This window comes from Hyla sarda, chromosome 13 (assembly GCF_029499605.1).
Source record: "Hyla sarda isolate aHylSar1 chromosome 13, aHylSar1.hap1, whole genome shotgun sequence".
Taxonomy (NCBI): Eukaryota; Metazoa; Chordata; class Amphibia; order Anura; family Hylidae; genus Hyla; species Hyla sarda.
In genome coordinates, this window is record NC_079201.1 from 33,407,365 (window position 1) to 33,430,330 (window position 22,966).

The 22,966-nt window shown below is 43.9% G+C and overlaps 1 protein-coding gene across 2 annotated transcripts in view; it reads left to right on the forward strand.

Moving 5' to 3' along the window:
- Positions 1-4,112: 4,112 nt before the first annotated feature.
- The window catches only part of EVPL (envoplakin), a 62,095-nt gene continuing 43,241 nt past the window's right edge, over positions 4,113-22,966 (forward strand). Inside the window, exons 1-2 of one of the 2 annotated variants that reach the window (XM_056549433.1) lie at positions 4,113-4,320; positions 19,474-19,639. In XM_056549433.1, the coding sequence (XP_056405408.1) occupies positions 19,551-19,639 (89 nt within the window). In that variant the 5' untranslated portion in view covers positions 4,113-4,320; positions 19,474-19,550. The remainder of the gene's footprint in view (positions 4,321-19,473; positions 19,640-22,966) is intronic. The other variant, XM_056549435.1, reaches the window with a different exon arrangement.

Below are 22,966 nucleotides of genomic sequence, written 5' to 3' on the forward strand. Positions count from 1 at the left end.
CAACTGGTTCCCATGTACTGTCCAACATGACATCATCTTCAGTATCAAACTCTTCATTTTCCTCCATGCCACTCCTCTCCGGGGGAACTTCTTGGGCTCCTTGCTTCCCCCCAGTATAGCCACCATACATTATCACCAGCAGGCCTACCACCACCAGTCCCGCTTGTGCTATGCTTGGCCTCTGATTCCACCTCGCCAACACATGCCAAAGCTTGACTCTCCTCACACAACTCCTCCCTGTGGCTAGTGCTATCCTTCTATGGTGACTACGGTGTGGATACAAGGCTGTGGTGCCACTTATGGTGAGGGTGTAAAATAAAGTTTGTGATGACAGGACACCGTTAACCTCCACAGTGCAAGGATGAGATAGATTCTCCTGAGCCGGGCACAGGTTAATGAATACACCGATGTAAGGTAACTATCTTTACTGTACCGAATATTTGACAATACAAGCTTTTGTGCAGAGGGATGTGCAGAGTGTGACCCAGAGAGCCTGTCTCTTTGCTTGGAGTTGTTGTTGTTGTTGCAGCTTTCAGATAATTAGCAGCCCACGTGGACTTGAGAGACTGACTGAAGATGCAATTTCCCCAATAGCTTTGCATACCTCCAGGCTTTGACATTCACATGTGCACCGGGGTCTTCTAGAGAATGGCATGGCTATTATTTTGATATTTTCTTCTCCCTAGGCTTCTCCTCACGGTATCTGCACTCACACTTAGACTGAACTGTAGCTCCTCACTGACTCCTCCTCCTCACTAAACTGAACTCTTTCCCCCCCCCCCCCATTACATAAGGGCTAGGTTTGGGGGTTTCCCTTTGGGGCATCAGGGTAGCCTGGTCACTCTGCCACAATCCCTTAAAGGTATAGTGTATAAATTAATGCATAACATAACACAAAAATATATCACAGTATAACAGATGATACTACTGCATAGCAGTATAGGTGAGAGGCAAAGAGGGAGATGAGGAAACACAACGTATCAGACGGACAGTTTCACCTCGCCTTGTGATTGTAGACACGGAGGAATCCACTGACAGGTTGCTCACCGTCATATTGTCCGACTCCTCTGCCCCCTCCTTAATACTCAAGTAGTCCATAAAAGCCTGATCATCTGCTGAAACCAAATAGCCTTTGGCAGGCAGTGAGAACTTGGGACGGTTGACACGGCTGCTACTTCTAACACTGGGCACCTGGCTGCTGTTACCACTACACACAAGCTGGGGATGTGCGTTTCTTTGCTGTGGATCCTTGTAGAGCCGCTATAGGATTTGCGTACTGCTGATGTTATAGATCAGGAATGGATTCTAGCTCCTAGATGAGAATTGTGGCTCCTGTTTTCACACTCACACACACACTAACATTTTTTCTTTGTTCCCTATCTCTGTCCTATTTCTATCCCTAAATCTCTCTCTCTCTCAGTCTCTGTCTGCCTGTCTGTCCCTCTCTTTTACCTCAGACTGAGTGCAGGGAACAGCATGTGAACCCTAACTTTGGGTTATCATGTGATATGCTGGTCACCCAAGGTGCCCTGTAGCAAAGTCAAGGCCCGCCATCTTGTTGACAGTAAACTTTAAAAATGTATTTTTATTTTACTGCATTAAGTTTGTTTCTATACCATTCTATCAGGTTCTGATAGATACTCCCTGTTGCTGTGTCTTCTTAGGTAAAAGTATGTTGACAACTGAACATGACATTCATATTTGTTTACTGAACACACCTTTCTGAAACCACAGCCTTCACTCACCGAGAAACCTTTCACAAGTATTATGCTTGCAGGGACTGGCATCAATTCATTCAGAGCAATTGCTGTCGCCCAGTATGGGAGGTGTTACCCCGTGCTCCTGCTGTCCTGTCAGGCGGCCTCCTTCAGTGTCCCCAAGGCCCCCTGCACTTGTTTCCCCATTGTAAATATGATTTATCATGTACAGTGTTACAAAATGTAATGTTGCTTTAAGAGTTATACCATGTGATAATCATGTGATTGTTACCCAGGAGGTACCAGTGACCAGGTGATCCCAAGAGTGACCTATGGGCTCCCTGCTAGTCTCCCCCATATAAGCCCTGGGTGAAGCTAGCTTTGCTCTCTTTGAGCTCTGCTCTTCTGCTAAGCTGAGTGTTGGGGGCCTCAAAGTCAAGTCCTGCAGCCACCATCAATTCAAGTAAGCTAAAGTCACAGCTTTATGAGTCAAGTCAGTCCCTGTCCTGTCAGCATGGTCTGCTTTCAATTGTCTAGTCCTACTACAATTCCCAGCAAGTTCTTAAGGTCTCTGCATCACTGGTCACCTCCTTGGGCCCTGGCTGAACTGTATAGACTTTGCCAACTGTCTACCCTCAGTAAAGCTGCCATTGTCCAAAACTTGCCGTCGGAGTCTTTATTGCCCCCCGTGCCTAGCCCAGGATCCAGCGGTATACCTTCGAGTGGTATTGAGGATAAACCATGTCCTGGCTTCAGGAACACAAGAGGTTAATGCCATCTGCCCCTAGGGTAATTCCATATGCCCTGCATCTCACACCCTCTACCACACTAGTGAGAACCAAAGCGCTGCGGAATCTGTAGGCGCTATATAAATAAATAAATAAACCAAGCGTTATATTTATCCTTCTTATTGGAACTTCTGGTTTTGGCTCAGAAAACTACATCAAAAACTCCATTTGTGTTTTATTTCTTTATGCCACTTTTAAACAAGCGTAATATGGGCACAAGTCCCGGGCTGACCATAGGTCTAATGACCCAAATTTAAAGCATTTTAGAGATCTATGACAATATTAGTTTGGGTTTTTAGACCTCGGACCTGTGACCATAATGCATCAGTTTTAGGGTATGTTCACACGGCAGAATGTCCGTGTAGAATTCCACATGAATATTCTGTACGGACATTCCGTAGCAGCAGAGTTCCATTGATTTCAAAGGGATTCTGCTGCGCTGTTAAAAAGGCAGAATTTCCATCAGATTCCGGTGTCCAGCTTATGTGGTGTAAGAAGGCTCTAATACTACTGTGTGAGACTGGCGTGCGAATTTTCGCATATGCGAAAATTAGCATATGCTAATTTTCGCCTATGCTAATTATTGTATATGTAACTTTTTGCACATATTAATTTTCGCACATGCGAAAATAAAACGAGAATATTACGAATATGCGAATATTCGTCCATATATTCGCGAATATTCGCGAATTCGAATATGGCCTATGCCGCTTAAAGGGGTAGTCCAGTGGTGAAAAACTTATCCCCTATCCTAAGGATAGGGGATAAGTTTGAGATAGCGGGGGGTCCGACCGCTGGGGCCCCCTGCGATCTCTCTGTACGGGGCCCCGGCTCTCCGCCGAGATAGCGGGTGTCGACCCCCGCACGAGGCGGCGGCCGACACGCCCCCTCAATACATCTCTATGGCAGAGCCGGAGATTGCCGAAGGCAGCGCTTCGGCTCTGCCATAGAGTTGTATTGAGGGGGCGTGTCGGCCGCCGCCTCGTGCGGAGGTCGACACGCCCCCTTCCAGCGGGCTGTCGGGGCTCCGTACAGGAGATCGCAGGGGGCCCCAGCGGTCGGACCCTCCGCGATCTGCAACTTATCCCCTATCCTTATGATAGGGGATAAGTTGCTCACCACTGAATCACCACTGGACTACTCCTTTAACACTAGTCATGTCTATTCTGTTTGCGGAGTCTGCAGGGAAATGTATCAATGTCTATGAGACAGCGCATTTCCGAGCAGTCCTAGCGACGGCATCTTCTGCCGGTGCTCTGCTGTCTGTGGAAATTTTCCGTGCGGACATAGCCATACACTCATCTGAATGGGTTCACACATATCTAAAAATTCCACATCTTTCTATAGCTGTAGTTCAACATTTACTTATGGCTAGAAATACCGACCAGAATGCTATATGTGAACCCAGGCTCACAGTAGACTGATAATTCTTTTTAGTGATATCATTTTATAGCTATGACACTTTTCCTGGTGTCTGGATAAATGCTGTGTCTCTGTGCCCTGTATTACTGTGTCATACATTGTAACCCACTGAGGGTCCTGCAGTCATTTGCCCTTTGGAGCACTATAAGCAGCACTTCCTCCCACATGCACGCTCGTAGTGCTACTAGGTGTTCCTGTCACCTATTTTTATCCGGCCTGCTGTGCTGTGAACTTCACCTGAGACACCACACCCTTGTCCTGCCCCTTTCCATTCTCTGTACTCTGAAGAAATACCAAGCATTTTTTCCAAATTCTGACTAACCTGTGTGTTTTCCTTTCTGGGCCTGGAGAAAGAAGGTGGAGAGACAGAGGATTCCTGCAGGGCAGTAACTCCGCTCCACGCCTAGAATCAGGTATAAACGGGGAGCAGGTCTGACCAAAGACACTAGTGTTAGTAAAGCTGCTGTTTGTAACTACAGGGCTGAGATTTCATATGTCAGCCCATGTTCATAGTGTAAACCAGGGTCAACTGGGAAGGTGCAATCCTGGGCTACAAATTGTATATGGTACTACTGACAGTGTAATTCCCAACGTCTGCTCACACTTTATAATATAGCCTGAATATAAGATTTGGCCCTATAGGGCAGGTCCCGGGTACGGCAGTTACAGAAATTTGCATAGCTGTATATATAAAGTGTATCCCCGAATAAGGATTGTATATTCAGAACCCTATGTACACATGGGGGGGGGGGGGATATTTGTCATTAAGGTAAAAGATTTAAACTGTTTATATCTAGGAAAAGCAAGAAGCAGGAGATATGCCAAATTTATCAAAGTGGTCTACACTCTATAATAGATTTGGGGCAGCTTTCAAGATTGTTAGACACTTTTCTCTTTCTAATGCCACCTTATTTTGCACCAGTATTTGCACCAATATACATCTTTAATAACACTGGTATATTTTAAGACTCTCCTTAGCTACACCACCTTTTCTACACACATTTCTGTCTAGTGATGCACACAAAGTGTTTAAAATGCATAATAACTCTATCGCAAGTCACATACACCATTTTATGAGCTATAATTCTGTTTGTGCAACTGGTTGTCCATGTAAATGGTGCTTAAAGGGGTATTTCTATCAGAGACATTTATGGCATATCCGTAAAAGTCTTCTAGATGCAGGGTCCACTTTCAGGTAAAGACACCTATCTTGAGGTCTTCCGAAGGTGGTCAGGAAGGCAAAAGCCTTTTTTCGCAATTTGCGTGACTCCCATTGACTTGGATATGATTTGTGTTAACAGAGTTGCACATTGAACTATGCTGTATTTGTACCTCCAGTAGTTCGATAAACAGTGTAGCTCACAGTGCTGTGCTGCTTATGCAACCAATATTCAAGTCAATGGGAGTAATAACTGCCGGATCAGCTGATTTCGGCTTCCTGACCACCTCCAGTGTCCACAGGCAGGTCAGAGGGGAATACCTCTAAATAATTTTATGTATCATGTATCAACTTTTTTTTTTTTTACACTTTGGAATATACAGAAGCTGTTACAATGTATTAGTGTAAAATGAGCAGTGAATTGAGTTGATATTGTTTTTAGCTTTCTAACGCTTATACTGGTTCATGATTGGTTTTCGCCAATTTTACATCAGCATAATAACGGTGCATTTCTGTGGCCATGTTATAGCCATGAATCCCGGTCTGACCATGGGTCTGATCAACTGAACTAACAACGTCATAGACCCATATGGTGCTGTTAGTTTGGGTGAACACACCAGAAATACGGACAGGAGTTGCATTTGTAATATGGGTGCAGAAATGTGCCTATATTATGGTTGGGTGCAAATAAGCAATGAATGCTTCAGTTTACTTTCAGCAAGATATGAATGAGAAAAACAGAATAGTAGAAACTTTCAATAGTTATTAAGCCTTCATGCACATTACCATTGAGCTTACCATGGAGGAAAAAATACTACATGTCTAATATTTTTCCGCCGCTCAACTCTCCTAAAATGACACCTGACGGGCCACATTCATATCAATGGAATCAGTCGGTACCCGGCAGTGTCCATTGTGCAAAGGGCCCGTTTGGCTCTTTTGTTTGAACCCTGAACAGGTCGGAGCACAACAGTAATGTGAACGTAGCCTTAGTGAGTTTTTTCTGCATAGCAAGTGACATTACCTATTTCAAAATCCTTCACAGGTGTCCACTAAGTCTTGGGCAGCTATAGTATAGCAGTTGTCACCTATAGCATGCTTGTAGATGGAATATCATATTAAGGCTTGTTTCACACTAGCAAATTACTCCGTTTAGCAAGTTCCGTCACTAGTTCCGTCCTAAAATCAGCTGTCACCGGCAGTAACCAAATCCTATACGTCCGTTAGAAAATCCCATTATAGTCTATGGGATTTTTCTAATATCAGTTTTAATCCATTATAGTCCGTTATTGATAACGGACGTTATTTTGTGATGGAAGATAGTACGGAAGAAAATAGTTCATGAACCTCGATTAGGAGGAAAGTATAATAACTGCTCCTTTATGGGTTTGTGCGACACATCCTTGTCTGATTCAAGCACACTTTTTACTGCAGCAATGAGCTTGGGAACCCTGTCTTTATGGAGCAAGCACAGGTACTCAGATTCCTCCTCTAATTCATCTCAAGTGTCTGTCAACGGTACCGGAACCACTGAAAGAGCTGGACTGCTCTGGGGAATTACAGTGGGGCCAAAAAAAATATATATATATACTAAAGTATTAAGTCAGCCACCAATTGTACAAGTTCTCCCACTTAAAAAGATGAGAGAGGCCTGTAATTGTCATCATAGGTATACCTCAACTATGAGAGACATAATGAGAAAAAAATCCATAAAATCACATTGTCTGATTTTTTAAGAATTTATTTGAAATTTATGGTGGAAAATAAATATTTGGTCAATAACAAAAGTTCATGTCAATACTTTGTTATACACCCTTTGTTGGCAATGATAGAGTTTGAATGTTTTCTGTAAGTCTTCACAAGGTTTTCACACACTGTTGTTGGTATTTTGGTCCATTCCTTCATGCAGATCTCCTCTAGAGCAGTGATGTTTTGGGGCTGTCGCTGGGCAACATGGACTTTCAACTCCCTCCAAAGATTTTCTATGGGGTTGAGATCTGGAGACTGGCTAAGGCTACTTCAGGACCTTGAAATGCTTCTTACAAAGCCACTCCTTCGTTGCCTTGGCGGTGTGTTTGGGATCATTGTCATGCTGAAAGACCCAGCCATGTTTCATCTTCAATGCCGTTGCTGATGGAAGGAGGTTTTCACTCAAAATCTCACGATACATGGCCCCATTCATTCTTTCATTTACACGGATCAGTTGTCCTGTTCCCTTTGCAGAAAAACAGCCCCAAAGCATGATGTTTCCACCCCCATGCTTCACAGTATGTATGGTGTTCTTTGGATGCAACTCAGCATTATTTCTTCTCGAGTTGAATTTTTACCAAAAAGTTCCATCTTGGTTTCATCTGACCATATGACATTCTCCCAATCCTCTTCTGGTTCATCCAAATGCTCTCTCTAAAACTTCAGACGGGCCTGGACATGTACTGGCTTAAGCAGGGGGACACATCTGGCACTGAATGATTTGAGTCCCTGGCGGCGTAGTGTGTTACTGATGGTAGCCTTTTTTACTTTGTTTCAGGCTCTCTGCAGGTGATTCACTTGGTCCCCCCATGTGGTTCTGGGATTTTTGCTCCCCGTTCTTGTGATCATTTTGACACCACAGGGTGAGATCGTGCGTGGAGCCCCAGATCGAGGGAGATTATCAGTGTTCTTGTATGTTTTCCATTTTCTAATAATTGCTCCCACAGTAGATTTCTTCACACCAAGCTGCTTGCCCATTGCAGATTCAGCCTTCCCAGCCTGGTGCAGGTGTACAATTTTGTTTCTGGTGTCCTTCGACAGCTCTTTGGTCTTGGCCATAGTGGAGTTTGGAGTGTGACTGTTTGAGGTTGTGGACAGGTGTCTTTTATACTGATAACAAGTTCAAACAGGTTCCATTAATACAGGCAACGAGTGGAGGACAGAGGAGACTCAAAGAAGAAGTTACAGGTCTGTGAGAGCCAGAAATCTTGCTTGTTTGTAGGTGACTAAATACTTATTTTCCACCATAATTTGCAAATAAATTCTCTAAGAATCAGACAATGTGATTTTATGGATTTTTCTTTCTAATTATGTCTCTCATAGTTGAGTTATACCTATGATGAAAATTACAGGCCTCTCTCATCTTTTTAAGATGGAGAACTTGCAAAATTGATGGCTGACTAAATACTTTTTTGCCCCACTGTATGTCTGGGAGATGGCTTGCTTTTCTTCTTGGCTGAGAAGGTAGTCACCACTTCCTTAGGTGTTATACAACTGGTCCTTAAACCAGTTAAGAAAAAACACTGAATCCATATGACTGCCCTGGACAGATGCTAGACATGCTGCCCACTTATTCTGCTTGCAGGCCTCAGGTAATAGCTGATTACAGTTAGAGGAAGCATAATGCTGCACAAGGGGATTATACTGCACAAGGGGACGGTCATTTTCTCTAGAAACCCTAAGTTTATGGTCAATATCATTTCCAGGCCCAAGGGACCAAGCGAACGCCCAGTATAGAGGCCACTTGTCTCTATAATTGTTACACTATGCGCTCCGGCCTCACACGCTGGCAATGAGTGCATGGTCCCCTTACCTTCTGCTGGTGACGGGGCTGGGTCTCGCATCGCGGGACACGTCCGCATGCAAGCCCCAGTCCGTCACTCTCCGGGTGTTTCTCCTGCCCCTGCCTCCACCTCTCTGCTCCCCATCCCTTATGGCGTGCGCGCATCGGTGTTTAAGATTTAAAGGGCCAGTACGCTCATTAGTGTAACCACCTGTGGCTTGTTTATAAATTCCTCCACCCTCCTCAGTCCTCTGTTGGATCTTTGTTGCCTTGTGCCCTAGAGAAAGCTTTCCTTTGTATTGCCTTGCCATGTACCAGATCTCCTGCTCTTGTGACTTGACCTTGCTCCTCTGCCGCCTGCCTACTGAACTCCTGCTACTTCCTGACTACGCTACTGTGCCGCCTGCCCTGACCTCAGCCACCTGTATGGTCGAGCCGTGCCAGGGGTAGAGACCTGGGTGTCGCCTGCAGCTTCAAGCCCATCCTGCTTTGCGGCGGGCTCTGGTGAAGACCAGCGGCACCTTAGACTCCGCTCCCTGGTACGGTCCGAGTCATCTGCCACACAGGTCCAGCGGATCCACATACACCGGAGTCCTGTCTTCAGAAACATGAGTGTTACAATAATCTTATTTCCGATAAGGAAAAATAATACTAATATCTAAGGTTCTTTCTGGTCTTATAACATTTGATCAGGGGTGTATACTACAAAGGAAGTTGAGTTGTTCTTTTCTATATGACCACAGTGCTCTCTGCTGACACCTCTGTCCATGTCAGGAACTGTCCAGAGCAGCAACAAGCCCAGTGTGTAGTTTTTTGCTCACTCAGCAGGATTTTCAAAGTCTGTTTATGGGGACTATGGGGGTCTGATTTTGAAACAAATCAGCTGGGATGCCCTGTGGAGACATGGTGAGCTTATATTTATAACTTATTTACATTTTTTTTTTCATTTTTTTGTTTACAAATTTCGTCTCAATATCACCTTTAAAACCAGCTCTGGCAAGTAGGCTACCACCCTCCCCCCCCCCCCCCCCATAATAATGTATAAAAAAAAATGTAATAAGCAAAATAATTACAGAAAATACATACAGAGTAGAAAAAAGAACATGTTTCAGTATCTGGCTCTAATCAGGAAAAAATCTAGGTTCTGTAATGAATAGATCTGGTTCCAGCAGAAAGATTAAATTCCCTGTAGTTTGGCAGATGCTTCTGCGTTGCTCTGGCAATGCCCGGGCCAATCAGGGGATATAGAATTCTAATCTCATCTCGCCTCAGCATCCAGCTTTTGCATTACTCCTTGCTTTCTCTATCCTTTGTATTTGACCCTTGCCTAAGTTAATCAACTATTCAACTTCTGTCTTCCGTATTGGTACTGTGACCTTTCTTGGTTTGGATTTTGCCTGTCTGATTACTCTTTTACTGTTTGTCTGTTTATCCTCTGTGTTTTGTATCTTTTCCTGTGCCTTTAAACCCACTGTGTCCTGATCTACTTTCCTGACTAGTGTATAGTGTTATTTATAGTCTTGGACTTTTCTATGCCCCTGCGCTTACTCAGAACAGGGACCGCTGTCCAGTTAGGGTTCATCGCTTAGGGTGGATACTCAAGTAGGCAGGAAAAGTGGCTGTGGGTGAGCTTAGGGCTGCACAGGTTCATTACATTTACTTATTACACTGGAGATAAATCTATTGCTCCTGTCATGTCATTGGTATTAATATTTCAACACAGAGGAGGAAATAAATTCCCTGAATGAATCAGACCAATAAGAGTGCCGTAAAATGGTGTGAAGTTTTCATTTGCTTTCGTTACATGAACCTCTCCACCCAAATAGTATCACATTCCTGTTCTTAGTTTACAGCATATTTCACTAGTTTGAGCAGAAGTTAGTGCTTCAAAGCTTCTCTTCCTACTGTAACTGCGGTTTTACAAAGGCAAGTAGATTGGTCACAAAATAACATTCAATTCTAATGTGTATCACATGAAAATATACATGGCTGTATCATAATTTTTTTTGTACCAGTCCATAATATACATGCCCCCGATTGTTTCATGGTGCCTAGTCTGACCTATATCCTGAGAACTAGAAATTTTTATTTCTACCACATTTGTGTCTTTAGAATATTGAAAAAAGACCCTAAGTCTATTGTCAGTAGTCAATAAAAAGCAAGTTTATGTTTTAAAGGGGTACTCGAGTGGAAAACAATTGTTTTCAAATCAACTGGTGCCAGAAAATGTAATGTATTTGTAAATTAATATAGATACAATGGAGAGGCTCCTGTCTGTCTGACCGTCACTGAAGACCCGAGCAACCCAACAAACACCTATACCTAAGGTGTAAAAAATAGGGAAAATGGGGCTCAAAGGTCAAAGATATTTGGTTTAAAATAATAATTAATATTTATTAATATAGAATAATAATAGATTAAATAGGGAATGTACAGGGCCCTTGTACTCCCCTAAATAATTTTAATTAATACAACCAGAATGCGACATTTAACCAGAATGAAGTAGAACAGTTCTACAGGCCTTTATCAAAGTCTGTGTGCCATTTGATAAATTTGGCGCACGTCCACCACTTTCTCCATGACATTTGTGCTCTAACCAAGTTCAAAACTCACACCAGTGTTCATAAAGGTCCCTCACTATTATTACCAAGTAGAAGCAGTCTGAACAGTAAAAGAATATCTCCAAAGTCCTCGGCATCCCAGCTTCTGTAAAGGTTTTCAACTCATGGAATAGTCAAGAACATTCCAGGACATGATGGAAAGAGGAAAGTTAAAGGGGTAATACGGCTTTATACATCTTATCTCCTATCTAAAGGATAGGGGATAAGATGTTTGATCGCAGGGGTCCCTCCGCTGGGGACCTCTGCGAACTTGGTGCAGCCCCCCGGCATTCTGTGCGGGGCGCTACCTCCGAGACGGGGATGTGACATAACAGCCACGCCCCTAGTGACGTCACACCATGCCCCCTCCGCTCATGTCTATGGGAGGGGATGTGATGGCCTGTTTCGGAGGCCGGGGGTCAACAGCGGTGGGACCTCTGCAATCATACATCTTAACCCTTATCCTATGGATAGGGAAAAAAATATATAAAGCTGGAATACTTTAATGATAGAACCCTACAAAATTCTATCCAAAGAACTTCAGAGGGAGCTGGAAGTGTCGAGACCAGTGTTTCCCAACCTTTTTTGGCTTGAAGAACCCCTCGAAAAACTGCAATGCAATGCACAACATCAATTTATCTGTTGGATATGTAGATTACAGTGCTGCTTTATACAGCAACTCACAAGTGACGTCTTCTAAAATCAGCGTCGTTCCCTTCTCTTCTCTGGGTCCGGGTCTTCATAACGATTTCTTCCAACCACAATTCTTCACCGTTAAACCTGCAAAACAAACATATTATGTTCTGCACTTTTCCTGCATCAGCCTCCAGATTCCCCTTTTACAAGTGAAGAGGAATACAGGGGCATATAGGTGTGTGTAAAGGGGTAACAGAGAGGTGTAGAATAGTGTACATGGGTGATAGGGGGTGACAGAGGGGTGTACATGAGTAACGGGTGTTGGGCATGTAGAGGAGTGTACATGGGTGTTGAGGGGTGTACATGGGTGACAGGTGGGTGTAGAAGAGTGTACATGGGTGACAGGGGGGTATAGGGGGTGAAAGGGGGTGGACAGGAGTGGCAAAGTGGTAACAGAGGGGTGGACAGGAGTGACAAGGAGGTAACAGAGGGGTGGACATGAGTGACAAAGGGACAGAGGGGTGAATAGTGGGGGGTTGGACATTGGTGATGCGGGGGTAGACTGGGGGGTGGTCAGAGGGGTGGTGAACATGGGTGACAGGGGCAGACAAGGTGGACATGGATGACAGGAAACTGGACAAGGGTTGGGAATCACTGGTCTAGACCTTTACCATACGCAGCACAGCAGGATGAAGACCAAAGCATACATTCAAGTGTACACAAAAATGGTTAAAGGAGTATTCTGGTGTGTAAAACTTGACTCTTATTTAAAGTATACAGTACTAAATAAAAAAAAATGTTCAATATAAGGAAAATAAATATTTTCCGTAGTTTCGCACATAATCATAAACACTGCTCCGAAATGTGATGTTTAAAGCTTAATCCCTAGTGTTACGACCTGTACTTCTAGTCGAGCATGCCCAGTTGCAGCACTAGGAGTTAAAGTAGAATGAGCTGAGATGAAGGGAATTAGAAACTAATGTGAGGGAGCACAATATGAACTGCACAAGAGGAAGGACACTTACTCTATAGCGACAGGGCAATGCAGGGGAAAAGAACAGCCTGGAATAGATATCAGCAATGCCTGATGGGAACTATTGTCTGCCAACCACATGGCCTGCTGTTGAAGCTAAGCCCACTCATGTTTTGCTCAAAAGGAACACATAGAAAGCACCAGAAGAGAAGAGGTAATCATAGTTATTCAAGATGTGGGATTGTTGTAACAATGTTAATTTATGTATAATTTCCTTAAAGCCTTTTTTTTTTAAACTCCCCCCCTTCCTGGGGACTGCTGGAGCACCGTGCAGGAGATTGCCAGTGTACCCAGTGGTCGGACCATCCGCAATCTAAAACTTATCCCCTATCCTTTGGATAGGAAATAAGTTTTATTGCGCCGGAGTACTCCTTTAAAATGTACCTGTAATGGCTGTGGTAAGGTGGATCCACTGATCTGTGGGGATGATGGCGTGGGCCGTACCAGGGAGCAGAATCTAAGGTGCCGCTGGTTTTCACCAGAGCCCGCCACAAAGCAGGATGGACTTGCTGCGGCAGGCGGCACCCAGGTCGCAACCCCTGGTATGACTCGTATAATAATGAGGCACAGATGTAGTCAGGACTGGCAGGAGGTTAGGGCAGGCGGTAAAGAAGAAAGGTCTGGTCATGTAGCAAGAAGGTCAGAAGGCAGGCGGCACAGGAGCAAGGTCAGAATACGTAGCAAGGGTCAGATACACGGAGAGGCAAGACACAGGAAAACGCTTTCTCTTGCAACTAGGCAACAAATATCCAGTAGGGGTCAAGGGGAAGTGAGAATTACTTGAAGGGTTAGCGCCCAATTATTGGTGCGCTGGCCCTTTAAATCTAAACTTTAAATCGTGCGCCCTAGTAACCAGGGACGCATGCACCGGCAGTGAGAGAGCACAGTGGAGCCAGAAATGCGGCGGGGAGCGTGTCTGCTGGCCGGGAGGCTGTAGACAGGGACCGGAAAGGAGACAGCAGTGCCGCCCATGCTGGAGACAGCACGGGGCGGCGGGGTAGAAGTGTGCCCGTGGCCAGCATGTCTGGCCATGGAGCCACTTGTAACAGTACCCCCCCTTAGGTCTCCCCCTCTTTTTGGGCCACAGGAACCGATGAATCAGACCTTGGTCCAGTATGTTCTCCTCAGGTTCCCAAGATCTTTCTTCAGGCCCGAGCCCCTTCCTATCCACCAAGGAGAAGCATTTTCCTCTGACGATCTTGGTGGACAATATCTCCATAACTTCAAAGCTGTCAGAGGAACAAGAGACAGGAGTGGAAGAGACATCCCCATGAGAAAAATTATTAAGAATAACGGGTTTGATGAGAGAGACGTGAAATTTGTTCTGAATGCGTAGAGAACGAGGCAGATGGAGTTTGTAAGACACAGGATTAATAAGTTGCATGACTTTGAAAGTCCTTTGAAAGGACTTTGAAAGGACATGCGAGAAGATGCAAGAATGAAAAAGTGCCAAGTTTCTTGCCAAATAGAAGAAAAGTCCCCTAAAAGAATATCCACCACAGGTATTTCAGAAGGAACTGGTAGAGGAAGAGGAGGACGAGGGTGACAGCTGTAGACGATGAAGAACGGGGAAGATAATCTTCCAAGAATCTGATTCACCCTCTCTACTTTCCCGTTGGACTGAGAGTGGTATGCTGAAGAGAAGTCAAGCTTGATCTTGAGAGGAGAGCAGAGAGCCCGCCAGAATTTGGAAACAAACTGAACCCCATGAGCAGAGACAATGTGAGATAGTAAGCCATGCAAACGAAAGATATGCCGAAGGAATTGATCCGCCAGTTGTGGAGCAGAAGGAAGTCCAGGGAGGGACACAAAATTAGCTATCTTGGAAAAATGATCAACGACCACCCAAATGACTGTGTTGTGGCAGGAGGGAGGCAGATCAGTAACAAAGTCCATAGCAATGTGTGACCAAGGGCACTCTGGGATTGGCAAAGGAAGTAAAAGTCCTGCAGGCTTGAGCTGAGGAGTCTTTTCACGGGCATAGGAACGTACAAAATCAGTGACATCACACTCCAGATTCGGCCACCAATAATGCTGGGTGATCAATTGAATGGACTTCCGTACTCCAGCATGACTGGCTAGTAAAGAAGAATGGCCCCAAAACAACACTTTACGTCTCAGATGAGGAGGCACAAAAGACTTCACTGGAGGAACTTGCTGAAGAACAACAGGCGCCACTGTAATCATTCGTTCAGGAGGAACAATATGCTGGGGAGAAGAGTCCTGACCTTTTACATCAGGAGCTCTAGAGAGAGCATCAGCTCTAACAATCTTGTCCGTAGTCGCAAATGAATAAAGAAGTTAAACCGGGAAAAGAAAAGAGACCATCTGGCCTGCCGGGGATTGAGACGCTGTGCAGACTGAAGATATAAAAGATTTTTATGGTCCGTGTAGATACTGACAGGATGAGTAGAACCTTCCAATAAGTGACTCCACTCTTCTAAGGCAAGCTTAATGGCCAAGTGTTCCGGTCTCTAATAGAATAGTTCCTCTCAGCAGGCGAGAATGTTTTAGAAAATAAACCACAAGTCACCATCTTACCCCTAGAGGACTTTTGAATTAAGATGGCACCAGCTCCTACTGATGAGGCATCTACTTCTAGATAGAACGGCTTTTCTGGGTCGGGTCTAGACAGAACAGGTGCAGAAGCAAAGGCAGACTTCAATTGGGTAAAATAATGTTCTGCTTCTGTGAACCAAGACTTAGAATTACTGTTTTTCTTGATGAGAGCCACAATCGGAGTAATCAAAGAGGAGAAATGTGTAATAAATTGTGTATAATAATTGGCAAATCCAAGAAAACCTTGTATGGCCAGAAGTCGTGGCCAATTGAGTACCGAAGACAACTTGACTGGATCCTTCTGGAGGCCTTGGCTAGAGACAATGTAACCCAGGAACGGAAGACTCGTCTTTTCAAAAAGACATTTCTCAAGTTTGGCATAAAGATGATTATTCCGCAGGCAATGTAAGACCTGACGCACATGAGTGCGATGCACCTCCAAGTTGGGAGAGAAGATCAAGATGTCATCAAGATAAACCACGACACACATGTAAAGAAGATCACGGAAGATGTCATTTACAAATTCCTGGAAGACAGCCGGGGCGTTACAAAGTCCATTTTTACGGCATCACTAAGTACTCAAAGTGTCCATCACGTGTATTAAAAGCCGTCTTCCACTCGTCTCCCTCTCAAATCCTGATTAAATAATATGCTCCTTGCAGGTCCAATTTGGTGAAGACTTTGGCGCCCGGCAGACAGTCGAAGAGCTCAGAAATGAGAGGTAAAAGATACCGATTCTTGATGGTGATTTTATTGAGACCACGATAAGCAAAGGGTGAAGAGAGACATCCTTCTCCACACAAAAGAATGCAGTAAGGAAGCACATAGAACATGATCTTCTCCTTGTGTAAAACCCCCAAGTGCATGGTCAGAGGATCCGTGCTGTATTTTACCGCGAAGATCAAACTTTCACCGTTGATGGAGGAAATGTATAGGGGTTTGCAGAGCCGAGACACTGGAAGACGATACTTGTGGACATTGGGTCTGCAGGGAATTTCATCAAAGTCTCCTGAGTCCAAAAAAACAGAGGCTTGAAACAAAGTCCCAGAAGAGGTATACATTTGGACCAGCATAGACAAACGAGGAGAGGAGATACTCACCTAGAGACACCTTTACAACGTGCCCTAGGTGCGTGCATTTCCAGGATGAGGAGGACAAAGAGAACAGTCTTTGAGGAAATGTTCCGGACTGGCACAATAAAGGCAAAGATTTTCCTCATGTCAGTGGGACCTCTCATGCTGTGACAGGTGAAAGCGGTCCACTTGCATAGCTTCTTCAGCAGGAGGGTACAGCAGGTGACAGAGGAGTATGCTGAAACACCGGTGCCAGTCGAGGGAAACAACGAGTTTGAGCAGGTTTACACCTCTCTGCAAAGCGCACATCAATTCGAGTGGACAGGAGAATGAGCTCCCTCAAGGAAGAAGGAGGATCTCGTGCGGCCAAAGCATCTTTCACCCTACTGGAAAGACCCTTTTTGAAGGTGGCACAAAGGGCTGCATTATTCCAATCAAGTTCTGAAGCCAGGGTACGAAATTTGACCGCATACTCGCCAAAAGAATAATCCCCTTGGCGGAGGTTTAGAAGCACAGTTTCTACAGAGGAAGACCGTGCAGGCTCTTCAAAGACGCTGCAGAATTCAGTGAGGAAAGCTTGCAGGTTTGTAGTAAACGGGTCGCTTTTGTCCCAGAGAGGAGTGGCCCAGGCCACAGCCTTGCCAGAGAGCAGACTAACCACGAAGGCCACCTTGGCACGCTCCCTCGGAAACTGATCGGCCATCAGTTCAACATGCATGGAGCACTGGGTCACGAATCCCCTGCACAATTTAGGGTCTCCTTCATACTTCGTCGGCAGAGATAAACAAAGTTTGGGAAGCTGCAGACACCGGAGGAACCACTAGAGCTGGTTGTTGTTGCTGCTGTAGTTGCTGCTGCTGGACTGTAAGGAGCTGGTGCATCATTGCAGACAGTTGATTTAACTGCTGCGCTTGTTGCACAATTTTCTGAGACTGCTGGGCCACAATAGAAGATAGGTCTGGAACATCTGACAGAGGCACCCCGATCCATGGCCGGATCTTACTGATCTTACTGTGGTAAGGTGGATCCACTGACCGGTGGGGATGATGCCGTGGGCCGCACCAGGAAGCGGAGTCTAAGGTGCTGCTGGTTTTCACCAGAGCCCCCCTGCAAGGGGGATGGACCTGCTGCGGCAGGCGGCACCCAGATCGCTCGGTACCCCTGGTACAACTCGTTCCCTCAGGCAGCCGAGGAATAATGTAGCACAGATGTAGTCAGGACTGGCAGGAGGTCAGGGCAGGTGGCAATGAAGCAAGGTCTGGTCACATAGCAAGAAGGTCAGAATACATAGTAAGAATCAGATACACCGCGAGGCAAGACACAGGAAAACGCTTTCTCTTAGGCAACTAGACAACAAATATTCGTCAGGGGTAGAGGGGAAGTGAGAATTACTTATAGGGTCAGCAACCAATTATTGGTGCGCTGGCCCTCTAAATCTCAGATCAAATCTCAGCTGGCTGGGAGGCTGCAGACAGGGACCTGTAGGGAGACAGCAGTGCCACCCGTGCCGGAGACAGCACGTGGTGGCAGGGTAGAAGTGCGCCCTTGGCCAGCATATCTGGCAGTACAATAAGAGTACCTGTCACATCCCACAAAATAAATACTAAGTCACTCAGTACATAATCCTCTTCATGAACATATAATTTTTATGTGTCTAACGCCTATATTTTTCTCACAAATACCTTCTTCTGTTGCTCACTTGGTTTTTCATCCTGTGCTTTGATGGGCATGTTTTTCTCTTGCTCTCATTCTGCATGATTCATCTTCCTCTCAGAGTCTGCTTTGCTGGGTCTCCTCATCCAATCACTGCAGGCTGTTCTGTAACCCCCTTTTCTCTGTTTTCAGACATGAGCCTGATAGGACAGGAGTGAGCACATAAAAGTGCTAGCCCACTCTCACTTACTGGACTTTGTCCCAGCCTGTGCTTTGGCTCAGACAAAGATGATGCTGTAGTCAGAAAGGAATATGTTCTGGATGGTATGGGGATACCTAGTGGTTATTTTTTTTAAGCCATGATTTAAAAAAATTAATAAATAAGGAAATAAAATGTTATTATTAAGAAAGGTTAATCTTTTGCCATGATGTACAACATACAAAAAGTTTTTGAATCTGACAGTGCCCATTTGAGTGCCCATTTAAGTGACAGTGCAGTGTAAGAAATCAGTGGCAGACAGGTGTTTCTTGCACTACTACCACTAAAAGTATAGCCAGTGCCAAAATGAAAATATAGACATTGAAGAATCTGTCCAAGCGCTGCAGAACCATCAAATAGATGATCGAAAGAAGTGTCAGGAGTCAGACCCTCACCAATCTTATATTGATAACCTATCTGGAGGATAGATCAACAATTTTTTGAAAAGCTGGATAACCCCTTTAAAAGTAGTTGTCTTAAAAGCATTTATAGGGTTTGTCACCAAAAAGTGAGGATCCTATGAATCGCTAGAATTTTGTGGCAACAATAATACAGAGTTGTGTAATTACGCCTGCTGTTAGCTTCATACTTTTTCTGGACTGTTGAATAAATGGCCATTATAGTCAATAGTCATACATGCAGCACCTGAAAAAAAGCAGCTGACACCCTTTTGTAGAGACATCACTACTTTTTTTCAGCGATCATTAGGGGTTACGGTGGCCATACCCCTACCAACTATTCCTAGTCGATTTTTTTATGAGACAGGCCGTTCATGATTTTCTTGTCTCCTATTTAAGCCATCCAGAAAAAAATAGAAGCCTGTGAAGTAAAGTATCTATGCCCATCTATGCTCCTAAACATGACATAAAGAGTATTGACAAGTGTGCTCTTAAAATGGGACAAACTCTCTGGGTGGGGACAGGTCTCTGTCCTACACAACTGGTTTAGCAAGTTACATACACATTCAGCTCCCATCGCCTGGGCTAGAAGTTTTGGGAGGGGCCTGCTGTTTCTACACTGTCCTGCCTCACATACCTCTTCTTCTCTGCTTGTCACTGTCAGGTTCTCAGGTGCATCGAACACTAGGACAGAGATTCCAGGACCGCAGGGAGGGACGGCAAAGGGGGTAAAGAAGCAACATGTTCAAGGGACAAAGCAAGTCGCCTACCAAGTCACCTACCAAGTCACCCACCAAGTCACCGAGCAAGTCGCCTACAAAGTATAGCAAGTGAGTCTAGGTGCAGGGTAGCTATCCAAACTTTGTCAGTAGTAATGGCTGTGAGGGGACACTTGTCTCCAGGCTTAGAATCTCACTTCTTCAAGTGGGTCTGCAACAATGCTGGTTATTGCAACTGTTTACAACTTCTGCTATGCTGAATGGCACTACTAGTCTGTAACTGATGTTAACTATGTTAAATATGTATCTAATACCAATTATTAATTTCAGAAAGCCAACTCTGATAAATGTATTGAACTCTTGAACTAGAAAGATACAAATTTTAGCTTTTCATACCTGTGTGGAAAAGTTGAGTTTATCATTTGGTATTACTGCTTGTGAGATTGCAATGTGTGTAAACCTATTACATTACCTATATCCAAGTTAATAAATGATGCAGCCAGTGCTACATCTTTCTTATGCTTTTTATGATTCCACTATAGTAAAAGGTAATTTTTTAACTTCAGAACAGCAAAAACAAATGAGGAAAAAAAAAAAGATAAAGTGGCATGCCACGAGTGGTTCTTTCAATTTTAAGTCTTCCGAAAATAAAAATAAAAAATTCCAAAAATGTTTAAAACTTTCTTTTGAATGTCAGTATGGAAACATGCATACGTTCTTACAGCAAGAAGGGGTTAATTCCAATGGGCTGCTGTGATTCACCATAGTATTGGGGTGTTGTCTGAATTCAACGGTAAAGGTGACACCGAAATTAGGCGGTGACAGGATGCTATTAGGAACCAGATTAACAGGTAGACAATGAATCAAAGGCAGTAACACCCACCCAGTCTCCCCTATTCAACCTGTTTGAGGATCTTGGACCCTGTTCTTACGTAATGTCACCTTTCTTCATTGTATTATTTAGGAAGGTTTTCATACAGAGCATGTTTTTAAACATTACTGCAGTTTTTGATGCAGTTTTTCTAGCCATAGCTCGAAGCCGATCCAGCATTAGTCATTTAAGTACAAGTCATTCCTTTACATGTCTCTTTTCTTCTGGATCTACTTAGTTTTGGCTCAAAAAGAAAGTAAAAACTGTTTATTTTCTATTTCTCACTATTTGCATGCAGTATTGATCCAATTCTGCATACAACTGAGAGTTTGCTACAATTGCATGCAAATTGAACAATCTTCTTAGAGCCATCTCGGAAGCACATATATCTCTCATGTCCTGATAGTATGCTACAATATATCAATTGAGGCAAAGAGTATCAGAGTTCACATCTGTGTCTTCAATTCCGTTTCATCACAGAAGTAGAAAAAAATAACATAGGTTGTAAAAGCAATCTCACAATAGGTACCAATATTGCCCAACAGACTCCAGCATTGCAAGATTCTTGATTCTTTCCATCAATATAACCAAATCCATAATGGATGCTCAAAACTGTGTGTCTAATACAGATGTGAACTTAGCCTACAACTGCACAAAAGTCTCATTTGTCTGTAGGGATTTTCAGGTTCTGGATAGAAAGAATAATGTTTTCTATTCATTGACAGCCAGCAGAGATCTTGGTAATGGTGAGGAAATAAATCAAAAGTATGTGATAAAGTGGCAGATCTTTTATATCTCCATTAAACAAGCTTAAGTCCCACAAAAACATTTTCATAAAACAGACAACATTTTGAGTTAGACCATGCTGTGAAAAGACTAAAAGTATGACTTGACTTTTGTATCTTTTGTGGTTTCCCTATTGGTGTATACTATGTAGTTTTGTGGTGTTATTATTATATAAAAAAAACAAAAGATGTCTTCTATCAAAGGCGTAGCTTCTATGTTCTCAGCCCTGGTGCGGAAGCTATACCTTGGGTTCTCCACCTAAATACTAATGGGATCACATGCCATTACATTTAATAATAAGCTATATAGGCTCTATATACATAATACATTTATATTCATTTGTATAGTGAGAGACAGCACTGAATAATTTGACCTCCATATAAACCAGATGTTTTATGTGGCTGTGTTGAGTAACTCAGAATTGGTGGGCAGCCATATATTCTCCTGCATCAGCAGGCGAAGACAAAACAAATTGGTGTTCAATATAATACAAGAATAAGCAGATTTCAATGGAATGGCACCTGCTTAGACTAAGGCTATGTTCAGACTACAAACACAAAGCAGAGGCGCTCACTTTGGAGGATCACACATGCTAATGCCGGACAGGGACGATGGTCAAGATGGTGTCTTACCCGCTCCAGTTGTGCACCGACAAACACAATGGTTAGCACGTATTGAACAATGGAGGATTCCTTGTTGTCCGTCTGCAGCCTTCCCGTGTAAACTTGTGCAATCCAGTGAACTTCGTAGGTGGCAGGGAATTCTATGGCGCTGACCAGGACAGAGACAATTCAGGTGAGTAGGTTCAGGTAAAAAGCTTTATTCAGCTAAGATGCATCTTTGCTGAATAAAACTTTTTACCTGAACCTACTCACCTGAATTGTCTCTGTCCTGGTCAGCGCCATAGAATTCCCTGCCACCTACGAAATTCACTGGATTGCACATGTTCAGACTTCGGAATTCTTAAGCGTAATTCTGCTTAGAAATTGTGCTCAGAAATTCCAATGCCGCAGTGTCCCATTGCTGTCAATGGGATTCCGATGCACAGTGCAGCTTTGGCCGCTGAAATTCCACCATCTAAAAAATGGAATGATGTTTCTCATTCTTTCATCAGAATACAGCATGGAATACCTTGTAGTCTATAGGGATCGGCAATGTCTGCGTGGTCCTAGCTCCAACTGATTCCGTTGGCGATGGCTGCCCCTATTCCCATCTTGAAATTCCTCAGTCCGAACCTAACCTTACTGGTTCCCCACCATGACTTTAGTGTGGACCCCCCTCTATTATATCCTTGTAATGGCAGCTATCCATTATACAAAATTTTTTATCTCAGTTGGTTTCATACAGCTGCTTTTTAACTAATGCTGAAGTGGGCATGATGAGATTTTCAGTTTTATAACAAGTGGACAGCACTACTTGTCACCGACTTCCTTCAGCATTGTGGTTGGTATCTGTGGATAACATGAACGTTGTACTTTATTCCTCAATTAAAGATTTTTTTTATTAGGGTGTGTTTGAGTGCTGCGGATTCCTGAGGAAGGTTGGGGCAATAAAGAGAATATTATAAACAGGTGTTTTTATGTTCTTGTCCCAGTATGTGGGAGCTCTGGGTTAATGCAGTCATAGGTCACGTCAATGTTACTTTATTGGATTTGCATGTTTTTGTCTTTCGGAAGTGATTTATACTATTTGCATCACATTTGCATTACTTTGCTCCTGATTCTTCTACAGAACCAGTCTGCTTAAGTAGCCCTTCAGCAAAAAAGCAGCCAGGAATTCCA